Source organism: Pogona vitticeps, chromosome 3 (assembly GCF_051106095.1).
Source record: "Pogona vitticeps strain Pit_001003342236 chromosome 3, PviZW2.1, whole genome shotgun sequence".
In the NCBI taxonomy this organism is placed as follows: Eukaryota; Metazoa; Chordata; class Lepidosauria; order Squamata; family Agamidae; genus Pogona; species Pogona vitticeps.
Window position 1 is genome coordinate 236,989,033 of NC_135785.1, and position 14,264 is coordinate 237,003,296.

Consider the following 14,264-nt stretch of genomic DNA (forward strand, 5'->3'; position numbering starts at 1 on the left):
GGCCCTGGCTTCTAATCCATAGGCATGACATGCTTACACAGGGCTGTATGTCAATCTCTTTTTAATACAAGAGCAGTGCCAAACCAGTGTTGGACTGAATGTACACCAAAAAAACCTTGAGGGACAGGATGCTACATTTACTTCTCTAGTCATCTACGTGCCTAGGGTGCCACAGCTAGCATTTTACAACCCTTTTACATGACTACCCTACGATAGTCTCTTTTCCATCTTTTGTCCTATCTTTTTTCCTTGAAGTAAGGGTGTGTGTGTTTGAATGTATCCATGCTTCTATTACATCAATAAATGAGAAGCAATCCATGAATTCTTTGCATATTTTATTTTTCATTTTGATTTCCAACTCACACACATCTGGCATATTTTACATCTTTGCAATAAAACATGGTTACAATAGCTTAAGGAATTTATATATCCAAAATATTTCACCATGATCTTGAGATGAAATGAACTTATCTTCCAGATGTTCAATATTCTCCCAATTCTAAGCTACAAACTCAAGATATTGCTTACAGACTGATGATGAATAACTTAATCATTACATTGATTCCCCATGATTTCAGAATCTTATAAATACAAACAACAATGAAGAAGGTATTTAGTGCTAAAACTTACTAATACAAGGTGGATAACAAATAAGAATCACACCAATAAATAATGATATGTTCCTGGTGCAAAGTGCCAGTACAAAGAATCCATTACCTTGTTTTATGTTTTTAAATAAATGATTGCAAGTGAGTGTAAAGTCTGAGAAAATTACATTCCTGTTACATGCCTCATAGCCCTACCGACACAATATGTACATCTATGACAATACAGTCACCAAATATACAAAGAAGAAACATGAAGTAAAGTGTATATACCCCTGGGTATGATACTTGATCCATAGAATGTGCGGCAAATTATCCTGATAGTCATCCTTACAGTATTGTCAAACATGGATTGCCCTCAATGGAGAATGTTGATTAATGTGCGGCTTTCAGAAAAATGTAAAAGAACAACCCCAATGAAGCTACAGTTGCTTTTAACCAAGCTTTATTTCCAAGGAAATGAAGAGAAAATTGTAATTGTTCTCTCCCTGCAATGTACAGTATGCCAAATGTGATGAATCTAGAAGTCTAGCACTCTTGCTTTGGTGGGAGTCATTAAGCACTGTAGCATGGCATCTCTTCTGTCCTCCCACCTATCTATCGCATTACTAAATTATTAAGGGAAGAATTTTCTTTTCTTTTTTATAATGCATAACTATGGCAAACAATGGCTTCATATCCAAATGCTTCATGTCATGAGCAAAACTCCACCCCGAAAGGGTGGCTTCAGATTCAAAAGTACAAACCGTGTTTCAGTGGCAATGACAAAATCACGGTTTGCACCCCGTTTCAACCCTTGAATACAAGCTGGGCCCTTACACAGCTGTTCAGTTCAACTTGTGAATGTGGCTGTTTCATCAAGACATCAGGTTTAAAGTACATGCAAGTTCTAACTCCACAGTAAAATTAAGAAACATTTTTGTTCTTTATACAAGGTTTTACTTTTACAAAAGTATCCCTTTAAAGTTTTAAGATGTGCATCTGATGTACAAAGTATCAAACATAAGTTTTCTTTTTTTCTCCTTTTAATTATTGTCAGCTTGAAAAGAGGCTGGAAATGGGAAATGTATGCTTGGTTCATGGCCTAAATAATATAACAGCCAGACACAAGGTTCCTCAGAATATTCAAAAGTCTCTTGTGATGTATTCTACTTCCTTTTCGCAGTAAACAAAGGTATATGAAATAATTACCAAAACATCTCTAAGTCATTATAATTTACATGATACAAGCTTGCTTCTGCAGCAGCTGGTGTTCAGTTGTGAAAAAACACACAAAGTAAAATGGTTGCTGACTACAATGTACAGCTATTGCTGGGTGTAATGGAATGTACAACGGAGGTCAATGTAGACTTATTTTTCCACCAGAGATTATGCCTTTCAGTAGCACTTGTGCTCTCAGTTTCATCTTGGCTTTCAGTTTTTCACTCTGGTTCAATATCTATTCTGATGCTCATAATGCCACCGATTAAAATCTATATTAAAAGCTACAATGCTACCAGAAGCCATGCCAGTAATTAGAGTCCTAGAAAAGAGAGAGAGAGAGAGAGAGATTGTTCATAATGAGCCCCCCTTTTTTGAAAAAATCATGCAATCTTTTCAGACGCTTGAATTAAATTATGCAAATTCCAGTGTCAGTAGACATAAACCAGGTAACATATATTCCTCCATGGACAAAGGGTGCAATGGCCAGATCTACCTGAATTACTTCCCTATACGGGTGTACCTCGGTTTATGAATTTAATGCGTTCTCCGGAATGTTACGTAATGCGGAAAATTCATAAACCCAAACGCCGATTGCCATAGGAATGGGGGCGGTGCTATAAACCTCTAGACACAATGCATCCTGGGGAAACTCTTCATACTCCGAAAAAGATTGGAAAAAAAAAGTAAACAGAGACATTATTTTCCATGGATTTTGCTTTGTAAACTGAAAATTATGTTAACCAAAGTGTTTGTAAAACGAGGTACGCCTGTAGATAGACCCGGCTTATAGAGAATAGGAGGTAGGCCTATTGGTGATCCTTTTCTAGGGGTAGGTCTAGCTCCTGCTCTTGAGGAAGCCATGTCTAATTTAATGAGAAAAAAGTGCCAAGAGGACATAACATCACAGATGAATCTGCCAGTAGACTATGACTGAAATCAGGGATTCTCACTGGGCAGTGGCTGCCCCCATTTATTTATCAGTGTATTGATAAAGAGAAGTTAAGCACAACACAGTCTTCTTTGGATGGTGAAACCTGAAATCCCACTTACAATGACACTCAGTGAATGCTAGCCACCTACAAAAATCATTGCAGTCGCATCCTGTCCTATCAACAAGGTTTTAAGGCAGGAACAACAAAATCTTAGTTACGAAACCCAGACCCAACCTGAGAGACCTCCACACTTTCCCAAGGGGGATGTGAGATCATGGCTTATCAGCACTGAAACAATTTAAATAGGTCTCTTGACGGAGAAAAAGAATAAATTGGTCTTTAATATTACACTTTATATATCAGGATATGTTTAAAAAACATGCTGCTTATATACCACCCCATACTGTATAAAGCACTCTCTGGGCAGTTTACAGATTAGTTGTGCAGGCTACACATCCCCCCCCTCCCCAGAAGCTGGGTAATCATTTTACCTACCTCAGAAGGATAGAAGGCTGAGTCAATTTTGGGACTGAGCCCCAGATTGTGAGCACAGTTTTGGCTGTAGAACAGCAGTTTAACCACTGTGCAACAAGGCATGAATACCCAAATACTGCATACATACACTAATTTGGTTCTCCCTTTCAGATACAGGGAGATATCAGCCAATCAGAAACACAGTATGGAATTCTCCTTATTAATAAAGGTAGAAGCCATATGGGTGAATGCATAATATTACAATTCAAATAACCCAGATGTTACTGAACTGAAATTCTCAGCATCCCTCAGCTGGCTATGTCTGATTGGAGCACATATCCAAATGTAGTCTGGATGATTCCTTTGCCAACCTTGTTAGGGAATTAACTGGAAAATAATAAAATACAGGCTCATTACTTCTCACATTGAGACTTACCTCTGATCATGAGACAGGTCCATTGCTCTTATGCCAGCATCACAGCCAGGGTAAATATAGAGCTGCTTGAAGTCACAAGCCTGCCATACTTCTACTACTCCATTATCTCCACCTGTAACCAGGTTCTGCCCATCACTGCTCAGGAGAATAGCCTACAGAACAGCAAAAAACAGAAACAATGGTACATATGGAAACATTAATATGCTGAGGAAGACAGCTTTAGCGACTGCAGTCATTCCTTGTTTACTACAGTTTTAGGGTAATAAAACTTAATGGAAAGATCCATCATGTTGAATTTTAAAATGATATGCAGGGGCAAAAAGGACTTCACTTTAAGTCTGCACATATCATTTCTGACTCTGCCCAGTAACAGTAGGTGCCTCTGATGACACTTCAAGATGGGCATGCCTTTACTCTTTCTGAGGTGCTTGTCATGAATTTGACTCCTCAGGGCCCTGTATTCATGACCTGGCTCCTAGTCAAAGGATGTCAAGCCACATTAAGTTTTTAAGTCTGAAAGTAGTTCAAGAAATATTCATGCGTAAAACAAATATCCAGAAATCACTGTGGATTAATCAGATTGAGAGTCCAGTTTCTGTGAATGTAACTGTTCCAGGTGGCACAGAATTTACAGAAAACTTCAATAAACAATGTTACTCAAATATTCTCTCAAGTTATAGAAATATTTACCCTGGTTGAATCATTGATTTCCATCTGAGCCAAAAGTTTGCCATTGATGCTGAAATTGCTGAACCTGCCTCTTTCATAGTAGATGATACAGTGGCCTTCACTAGATACTGAAATTAAGCGCGGGTACAGACAATTCTCTGTTCCTTCAAGTGCTCGCAGGAGATCTCCAGTAATGGTGTGCACCAGACATGGTCCTTCTGTATATTGAAAAATAATATAGTATATTATAGACATGCACATAATTTGTGTCAATGTTGCAGAATGGACTAATACTATGCCAGTTCAACATTAATTTGAAATTTCAACACTGAAATTTCTGATACAGGTTAGTCATGATTCAGGTGCTACTGATTTCAATAAAAAACAGCAATGCAATTCTAAACCACAGTAATCATTACTGTGCATAGATTGGAACACATGAAAAAAATTGATAACTGACCTTTTGCACCACTTATGACAAGTCCCAGCTCAGCACAGACTGATACACAGACAACTTCATGATCATGACCAGTTAGAACAGCTCTGGGAGCAGGATAATCACCTATAACAAAGAAAAGAAAAACAAGTAGAGCAAAAGCAAATAACATATAGTCTAGTGACAATAAACTGGACTCAGGCAGGCTTGGCTTCAGAGTCTTATTTTCAAGCCAAAGCAGCTTCTGTTGACTCAGGAGTTAGAAAAGACCCTGATGGAGCTTTATGATAGTCAACAACTGCACTTCTTTGGTTCAAACACTTTGATTATTCATCAAATACTAAATGTTTTCTCTGAACCGACCTTAATAATTTAAGAGAAATGTGACACACCCATATGCTTTCAATACCCCAATAGCTTAAAATCAACATTAGCATTAGATTTAGCAGACAGTTATGAATGTAATGGGAGTTTCTGCACCTCCTGTTTCCCCTGGACTTTGGCACCACCTAAAACAGTGGTCCCCAACCTTGGGCCTCCAGATGTTCTTGGACTTCAAGTCCCAGAAGCCTTCACCACCACATCTGCTGGCCAGGATCTCTGGGAGTTGAAGTCCAAGAATACCTGGAGGCCCAAGGTTGGGGACCACTGACCTAAAGAACTGCTTCCTAGAGGTCCTCAGTCTTCCAGAGCAGGTTTCAGGGAGCAGTAGACTTGGGAAGGGGGGCATTGCATTTTGTTTCACATAATTTCTGTGACCGGAAAGAGCCCCAAGTCCTATCCAACATGCAAGTGTTGTTGTCTGAGAAGATTATATACAGTATATGTGTATGTATATCTGTGTGCATGATGTGTATTCATGCACACAGTCACATTCAGGAAACAGCCATTTCAAAAATAATAAAATGATGAATCAGCTAATTAGAATAACACTAACAATAATATTAACATCAATATTAAAAGACTAACAATGACCAAATTCTGTCTGTCCTAAACGTTTTCAAAAGCAAAAGAAAAGAACATACTGCATAAAATTATAATAAATGGCTCTTTCAACATACATGTCTATATGCATGTTATACAAATATCTATAATATGGGAAATGAGAAATGCCACTCTGTCAAGTAACTGCAAGATCCTGGGATGCAGACTAGAATCATATGCAACCCTCCCAGCAGTTATGAGGTACACCTGTGAGACTAGGCCACCCACAACATTGGCATCTGACCCACATACCCATTTAGCTACCCTGATTGGCTAAATGGCTAACAGATAGCAAGGGGCACCACTATGAATTCCTACTATTGCATCATTTGAACCTTTGTTCAAACCTGGATGTGTTTCATGCTATTGCCCCAATGCCATTTCTTCTTGCTGATGTGCTGCTACTAGAACTTGTTGGCATTCTGCCAAAATAAAATTGAAAACTATATTTTGAAGAATGGGTTTACTGAAAAGCATGAATATATTTGTCTAAGATTTTGATTACAATGTTTCATATGGCCCCAGTGTGCCCTTCCATGCTTTCCCAGCTGTTTCCAAACCGGAGTAACTGTGCTGGACTTTCCTGGGTTCTAGTTAACTTGGCCATGCATGAGTTCACCTGCCTTCTCTTTCCTTCTCTTTGAAAGCTCCTCGGGGTGTGGGCTAATCTAACAGGGGCTTTGCAATACTGAGGATACTCCTTTAGTACAGGATTTCTTTCTGAATCAGAGTCAGTTTTGACAGTGGGCCTGCAGGTGGCTGGGGGTGGGTGGGAAGCTCATGTTAATACTCCACTCATGAGAGATGCATAACATTCAAGCTAGGAACTTCAGTGGCAGTTCTTCTGTGAAAAAGATTTTTCAACAAATCACAAGTTGCAGTTTGTTTGTTCAGGTCTCCACATTGTCTTCATTTCTCTTACTACCCGCACATCTGCCTTTGTGCATTTTGATTATGCTCTTTCATATTGAACCAAGCCCAACAATACACAAATTGTGATTTCATTTATTATGCACTTAAGCAATTTTAACTGCCTTTTGATACTGTACTGCTGTTTTCCCATTGCAGCTTATAACATAAAACATCCACTATCAATTTTAATATATAAACAAAATCAATTTTAAACAATCTGTTATTTATATTTATTAATGTGCAGAAAAGCATCCACTATCAATTTTAATATAAAAACAAAATCAATTTTAAACAATCTGTTATTTATATTTATTAATGTGCAGAAAAAACCCATGATTTCTGAATTACACATACATATTGGAGGACATGTATGGAGCTGCCCCACGACAGCTTTTCAGTAGTATACTAATTTTAAATGTGTTTCTGAAGATATTTCTTTTGAACGTGCTATACAGTATGTCCATGGTGGGAAACATCACAGACAAACTGAACAGCAAGCTTAGATTTATATATACTATATACTATATACTATATATAAATAAATATAAATTTATTTATATATATTTATATATTTATATATTTATTAATGAGTTGGGCACCTAGCTGTGGAGCCAGAGGTCAGGAATTTGATTTCCCATTGTGCCTTTTGGAAGAAGAGCTAGGCTGAGTGGCTTTGAACAAACCATATAGTCTAAGAGTTCCCCCAGAAAGCACTGGTAAAATATTTGTAAGTACTTTATACCCAGGAAACCCTGAGAAGAGTCGCTGGAAGTCAGAATCTGATGGCATATCATTATTACTATTACTACCCATCATCTAGACAATAGGATTAGGTTTGCAAGGAGACTTGTACATGTGGAATTTTGTAAGTTTTATGTATTACTTTCCAGTCAAAGAGTTGTTTAAAACAGATTTTGTTATTTTGATTGATATTTGATCTATCTCTGGCAAATAAATTAGACTTAGCTCAAACTTTCATTTTTCATGGAGCTGAGCAGATTTGTATTTTGCCCAGATTATGCTGCTTGGGGAATTTTGGGAATTGTAGTCCAAAACCACACATCTGCACAGCTCTAATTTTAAAATAAACAGATGTATCTTTATTGTGGAAACCAAGCCCATATGCCTGTAAAACAGAGGCAGAAAATTATAGCTTTATTACAGAATGTGAGGTATTCCTGTTTGGGTGGATATGACGAGGAGGAGGACTACTGGGTACAGTTTCCCTGTTGTAAAATAAAGAGAGTCTGTACAAGTGGCATAAGCATTGTCTGTGTTGTCAGAGAACAAGAGAAGACAGATGATACATCCGGTCTGCGTCTCTGTGCAGAGTGCACAAAGTTCAGATATCAAGGGGCCATTCTTCTGGTTTATTTTGTAGGGTTTTTTTTTCTACAGTGTAACAATGGAAGGAATGGACATGAAAAATAAAAATTATCTAAAGGGATGATGCAATTCTCAGAAGGACATTTACATCCTTTCCTCATTCTTAACACAGTAGCCTGCTACAGTGAAGGGATGAATGACTGCGATCTTAAAAAGAGGTTAGAACATGAAGCATTAGATTGGGGAATAATCCCCACTTTCTCCTTTTCTAAGCATTAACAGATGGATTGGAAATGCATATGGAGATGAAGTGTTCAGGTAAGTTGTATATTTCTGGAAGATGCTAAACTATGGCTGGCAGAGGGCATGAATTTATTCTAGAATATTCTTACTTTGAAATTGCAATCCTCAAATGTGAATTATCTGTGTTAGCCGTTGCAAAACCTTGAGAGTTTTTCCTGACAGTTGAAAAGAAAGCAAAGCAAAGCAGCCCATTATCTCTATTACACGTGATTGTGGAATGCCATACACACAGTACTTACTGAAGCTGCAGGTTATCTATAATTAAATTGAATCTATGCTGTGATCCACTTTGTTTGCCAGGCCAAACGCCTGTGAGGGCCAGTGTTGTCTCTAAAGCCAGATTTTTTAAAAAATATATCAAGTACTCTACACTTCCAGAACCTTTAGAATCAATCATAGCTTTGCAATAACAATGGCTACTATTTCACCCTTTAGGGACAAATGAAAGAAAATACAGTTTTAATCAATTATAAATTATTCTAGCAAAGCTGCTGCACAGGGGAGAGAATCACAACCTACATTACATTTCACTGCAAAAGATGGAATGTCAAGAACCTTAGCAATCATTCAAAATCTAGTAAAATATTCTGTCACCATCACATCACGACTGATAGATGCAGCAAGAGGTTAAAGGCTGTAGCACCAAGGGAGCTGCAGGTGAAACTTGACCACCGTGAATTGAAACACCATCACTTTGAAATCACAGTAATTTCCCCAATGTGGCACCTCTATATGTGCAGTAGAATCACTTTAGGGCAAAAGAGAAAATACACAAGACTGAGCTACCAACTCTGCTTTTTCTTAAAACAGCTTAAAATAGGAAGCTAGCTTTTGTTCCCCACAGCAGGCATAACGTGTGGTGAATTTCTGTGGAAAACACCTTGTCTTCTGATTTTAAACAAAGTAGAAATATTAATTATCTAATTGTTTCTTCTGGTGGGTTCTGGCTTTCTCCGTGAACATATATTTAATGTAAAATGGGAACATTTCTCCCCTCCCCGCCAGTTTTAGATGGCACTGTAGTATACAATGGAGGCAGTCATTTTAAAAAGAAGCATCAGAGCATCACAACTTTAGTACAATTGCTTTCTTATCACAGGACAACCAGAAATATTAGGAAGTGATCATTCAAACAATTAGCCTATGTGCAGTTAAAAAGAAAAAAAAAGATTCTGAGGATCAAGTACTGTACTAGAAAAGCAGTTCCTGGAAAATCCTGTTTCTTACTAAATAGCATTCTATCTATGAGTATTAGATAGGAGGAGAATCTAACTAATGCCCTGGCAGTGGACCTTAGTCCTATTCAAGGCACTGGAGAAAGCACTGCCAACCTCATGGTGCCAGCACTTCAGAATATGCTCTATGTTTTTGCTCTACACTTTCCATTTGTTTACCCACACTGGCTTCCTTCATTCTTCATATTTACTCGTTTCCAATGTTTTCCACAAAAGCCAGAAGGGAGATATCAGCTCAAGATCCCTGTGATGTGGGAGGGTGGTAGCCGCCCGGAGTGGTATTATTATTATTATTATTATTTATTTGATTTATACCCCGCCTATCTGGACCGATGGACCACCAGATGGGCGGGATATAAATCAAACAAACAAACAAACAAACAAACAAACAAACAAACAAACAAACAAACAAATAAATAAATAAATAAAGGGTGGAGTGAGGTGACCATAATGCAGTGGCCACAGAAGGGCATGCTATTATTTCCGCCTCTTTTCTTAAAGCTGCTTTCCTCTTTTCATTATCCACATCAGGACTAGAAGAGAAGGGCCTCTGAAAAGAAATCAGTGGAGGGTGGGAGTACTATAGTGATCCTTTATACAAGTAACAACAACCAAAAATATATAGTGCTTAATTTATTGCACTGAGACAGGGAGATCTGGATTCTAGTGCTTACTGAACCAGAATATTCACTGGGTCAACTTGGATCAATCACATTCTCTCAACTTGACCTACCTCACAATTTTTGTGAGGAGAATGTGGGGTGGCAAACACGAATGCCACCTTGAGCTAACTGGTGCTAAAAGATGGGGAGCTAATTGGAGGAAAGACAGTCTAATAATGATGATGATGATGTGTCATCAAGTCAATTCTGACTTATGGCAACCCTTCTTAGGGTTTTCCAGAAATTGTTTATCATTCCTTTCTGTTCCCCTCCCCACCCCAGCCTGCAACTGTGCAGCTTACTCAAGGCCATACAGGCTGGATCTTCTCCCAGGAGGCACAGTGGGGAATAAAACTCCCAACCTCTGGCTCTGCAGGCAGATCCCTAAACCACAGGTTCTTAATCTGTGGTTTGCAGATCTCCAGAGGAGTACAGTGTCCTCACAGGGGGTCTGCAAAGGCTTGAAATGTTTTTTTGTTGTTGTGATTTTTGAAGGAAGGAAGGAAGGAAATAGAACAACATCTTAATTTCCCTTGCTTGTTTGTGTAAAACGTGGCTTTTCTAACCTACTGCCTCCATTTAAAACAAACAAAAGTAAAAATCAGTTATGAAAATATCTGTCTGATAGCAAACATTTCTTCACATAGTGAGAACATGCAAGTGAATGGCGCTGAGTGGCTGAGAGACAGTACATGGCGTTTCTTGCTACTATGCAGGCATTCGGAAGGAAAGAGAGAGTCAGAGTCAGTCCGTGTTAGTGTGAATGAGTGTTAGGATGGACTTCATGATTGTGTTTCTTCTTTGATTTCTGCTAATAAAACTGTTTGGTTGTCGGGTGAAGTGACTTTTTGATATTATCACAGTGAATTTCATAACAATACATGTTGAGTGAGCTTCAGACTGGATCACTGGCCGAATTTAAAATGTAAGTGAACTGATGCTGTTGATGAGGGTGCATCCTATTCAAAACAACATGAAGCTTTTTCCAGTCATCTTAAAAAGTGTTGCTCTTATAGCAAGGAATATCTGTTGACGAGATCTTTCACGAGAAACTTTAAATAAATATTTGTTGCACTTAGGGTTTTGAATCTTGAGTTGAATCTTGGTGATCCAGGGCAACAGAAGATATTTAAAGAGGGTCCATGGTAAAGAAAAGGTTTTGTTCCTGCCGTAAGCCACTGAGCTATCCAGCCAGTTATAAATGTAACTAACAAATATATAACTAGGAATTGAATAAACAATTACTGTCTGTTGGGCTAAAGTAAGAAGGCAATTTACTCTCTGGAAGCTTATGTCATGTTTCTTGATTTTATTAGCAGCAGTTAGATGTAAGCTACCACAAAACACAAACTTGCTTGTCTTCTGGTGTGCAAAGATGACGAATCACAAAATCATTTCTCTTTACTCTCTGAAAGAGGAAAGTATTTTGTATATTTCTTTTTGATAAGAGAACAAAAGTATTTTGTGTACAGTATTTCTTTTTGATAAGAGAACAAAAAGAAAAAATTGAGATCAAAAATCAAGCTAATTTGTGCAAATAACTATTTAATACAAAGAACAGAAATTACACAAAAACAACTATGATCGCCATTTTGTTGTATGGAATTTTAAGTAGTTAGTGGGAATACAGCACATTTGCATCTTTTAAAAATAATCAGATAATCTTTTTTGAGCTTATGCCTGTGTGTGCTTTGCTTGTCAAATAGAAACGATAGCAACTTTGCACAGAGATGGTTTTCACATATAATGGAGACCTTGATGGAAAAAATAGCACTCATCTCACTTTACCTAGAGTTGAGGAATCTTGCATTGCTTGAAAATTCCTCATTGATTTGTTTCTTCAAGCAGACACAGCTTAATTAGATGAGAATAATTCTTGCTGATTTTGAGAATTTAGCAAATATTGTTTACTGTATATTGCTACTATATACGCCTCAGGTATAAAGATCCTTCTCGAAATTTTACTGAAATACTATATTCTCCCATACAAGCCTACTCTGGCTTACAGATATGCAGGGCAGGCCATTCTCTTAGTGGTGCCACCTTTAGATGCATGCTTGCTGATGTGACTGAGGGTTTTTCAATGGTTGCTCCCAGACTATGAAACTCCTTGCTGAGGGAGGCTAAGTTGGCCGCCTCCCTGATGTCTCTCTGCCAGCACAAAAACACCTTCCTGTTTAATACGGCCTTCAGCAAATGACTGGCTGCTAAAATGTTTTGGGTTTTTTTTAGAAAAGAATATTAAACATTTTCTATTGTTAACTGTACGGATTTTTTTTAAATGGAGATTTTTTGAATAGTTTTCATTGCATTTTATTTGAAAAAGAAACTGATTTAATTAATTAATATTTATGATGTGTTAATTTTAACTTTAGAAGAGGTAGCCGTATTAGTCTGTGCAAACCTATCGGGCAAAAACAAAAGAAAATTACAAAAAAACACATTTTTGTCTCTTTTCTTTTACATTTTTCTTTTGATTTTGCCTTAATGTAAAATGTATGTGTATTTTAATTTTACTGTATGCTTTCTTGGGTTCATGCTTTTTTGGAGAAATGCAGGATACAAATAAAAAAAGACGTGAATTTTTAAACTAAGGTTGTAGTACGGTATACTGCGCATACATCCAAACATTTTTTTGATTGTTAGCCACCTAGAGTGGTCCTGAGCTGACTAGATAGGCGGGATATAAATAAAATAAAATAAATAAATAAATAAATAAATTTGCAGTTTGAAGGATTAATGTACACATGCAGAGGGTGTTTTAAATCCTATGCTTTTCTTCCAATTAATTTAGAATCTTTTTGATTTGAAATACCTACTCATAAGTGACTAAAAATACTTTCAGAAGTATTATTCATAAAATCAAAGCAAAACTCTCCCTGAAATTCTTTACAGACAGATCTAGTATTTTCAATGCACAGGGCAGTTTACCCTTCTCATTTACCAAAGTACTGAACATTCCCTTTAAGCATATGTAACAGAGACAAAATGCACTTTGGTGCCTTTAAGGGATATTTGCTGTAACTGGTTCACAAACGGTGCTTTTGACTAGTCAACACAATATGCTCATGGTGCTCAATGCAAAAACAGCTGGGGAAAGCAAAGTTAACTCACACCTCTGGTGACTATCTAGTATGTAATGAGAAATGTCAAGTCCCAAGATCAATGAAATTTCAGACTCAGGGGACACAACAGGAATAGCATTGATCCTTTTAAAGAAACCAGTCAAAGGCTGAACGCAATATATTGCACAGATAGGCTCAAGAGGATAAGCAGCCAAGTCCAGCATACCTACATGACAAAAATTTCAATCAGTTCTTAAGCACAAGCTGCTGGCTCTTTTCTCCTTCTTTCCATGCAGGGAGATGGTTCCAATTAAAGTGTGCAAATTATTTTTTATCACTTCCAAATTAGTTTTCTGAATTTGTGTCTGTTTCAAAAAAGAAAAGAGAAAAGCCTCTGCTGCCCCCCTCCCCCAACAATTTAGCTAGTCAGGTATTTCTTAAAAGAAACAGTTCTCTCCCCCAACTATTGTTTGGAAGAGGAAATAAACTATGCATAAAACACATAAATGAAGAAAAATGTATACCAGGGGTTTTAAGGGTCGAGACAGAGAAAAGGCTTTACAAACTCATGCTTAGCCAAAATAGAATCCAAGCTACAGAGAGGAAAAACAGTAGAGAGTGTAATTAAAACCCTGTTTTTCCCAACTACAAATGCTTCCAGCCAGAATACAACAGTATCTAGTTCTGGCACAGCAATTCAAGATACCAGGACCACATATGTCACCAATTCTAAAGGCCCTAGACTTTTTTTTCTAGAGCAAGAGAAAGAAATCTCAAAATTGCTCTTAGTGGCCTCAGGGAAAATGATGGGTCTGGACCCGAAGACATCTCTAAGCTGAGCAGATCATCACATCTCAGTGTACGTCTCATGGTTGTAACACAGTTGTGAGCCCTACTGTATGGTAGCTAATGTTGATTTCTGCCAGACCCCAAAACCTTTAGTTGTTTAGTTGCAGTTTTCCCCTTCCCTCAGGTGCAATGCTGGACAAAAAGAATAGCATGGTCTGAATATATGACATATG

The 14,264-nt window shown here is 37.6% G+C and overlaps 1 protein-coding gene across 5 annotated transcripts in view; it reads right to left on the minus strand.

Moving 5' to 3' along the window:
• Positions 1-318: 318 nt before the first annotated feature.
• The window catches only part of NBEA (neurobeachin), a 470,696-nt gene continuing 456,750 nt past the window's right edge, over positions 319-14,264 (minus strand). For 4 of the 5 annotated variants that reach the window (XM_072993781.2, XM_072993780.2, XM_072993779.2 and 1 more), the window contains 4 exons: positions 4,780-4,881; positions 4,341-4,537; positions 3,651-3,802; positions 319-2,127 (listed from right to left, as the gene is read on the minus strand). In XM_072993781.2, the coding sequence (XP_072849882.2) occupies positions 2,037-2,127; positions 3,651-3,802; positions 4,341-4,537; positions 4,780-4,881 (542 nt within the window). In that variant the 3' untranslated portion in view covers positions 319-2,036. The remainder of the gene's footprint in view (positions 2,128-3,650; positions 3,803-4,340; positions 4,538-4,779; positions 4,882-14,264) is intronic. The other variant, XM_072993783.2, reaches the window with a different exon arrangement.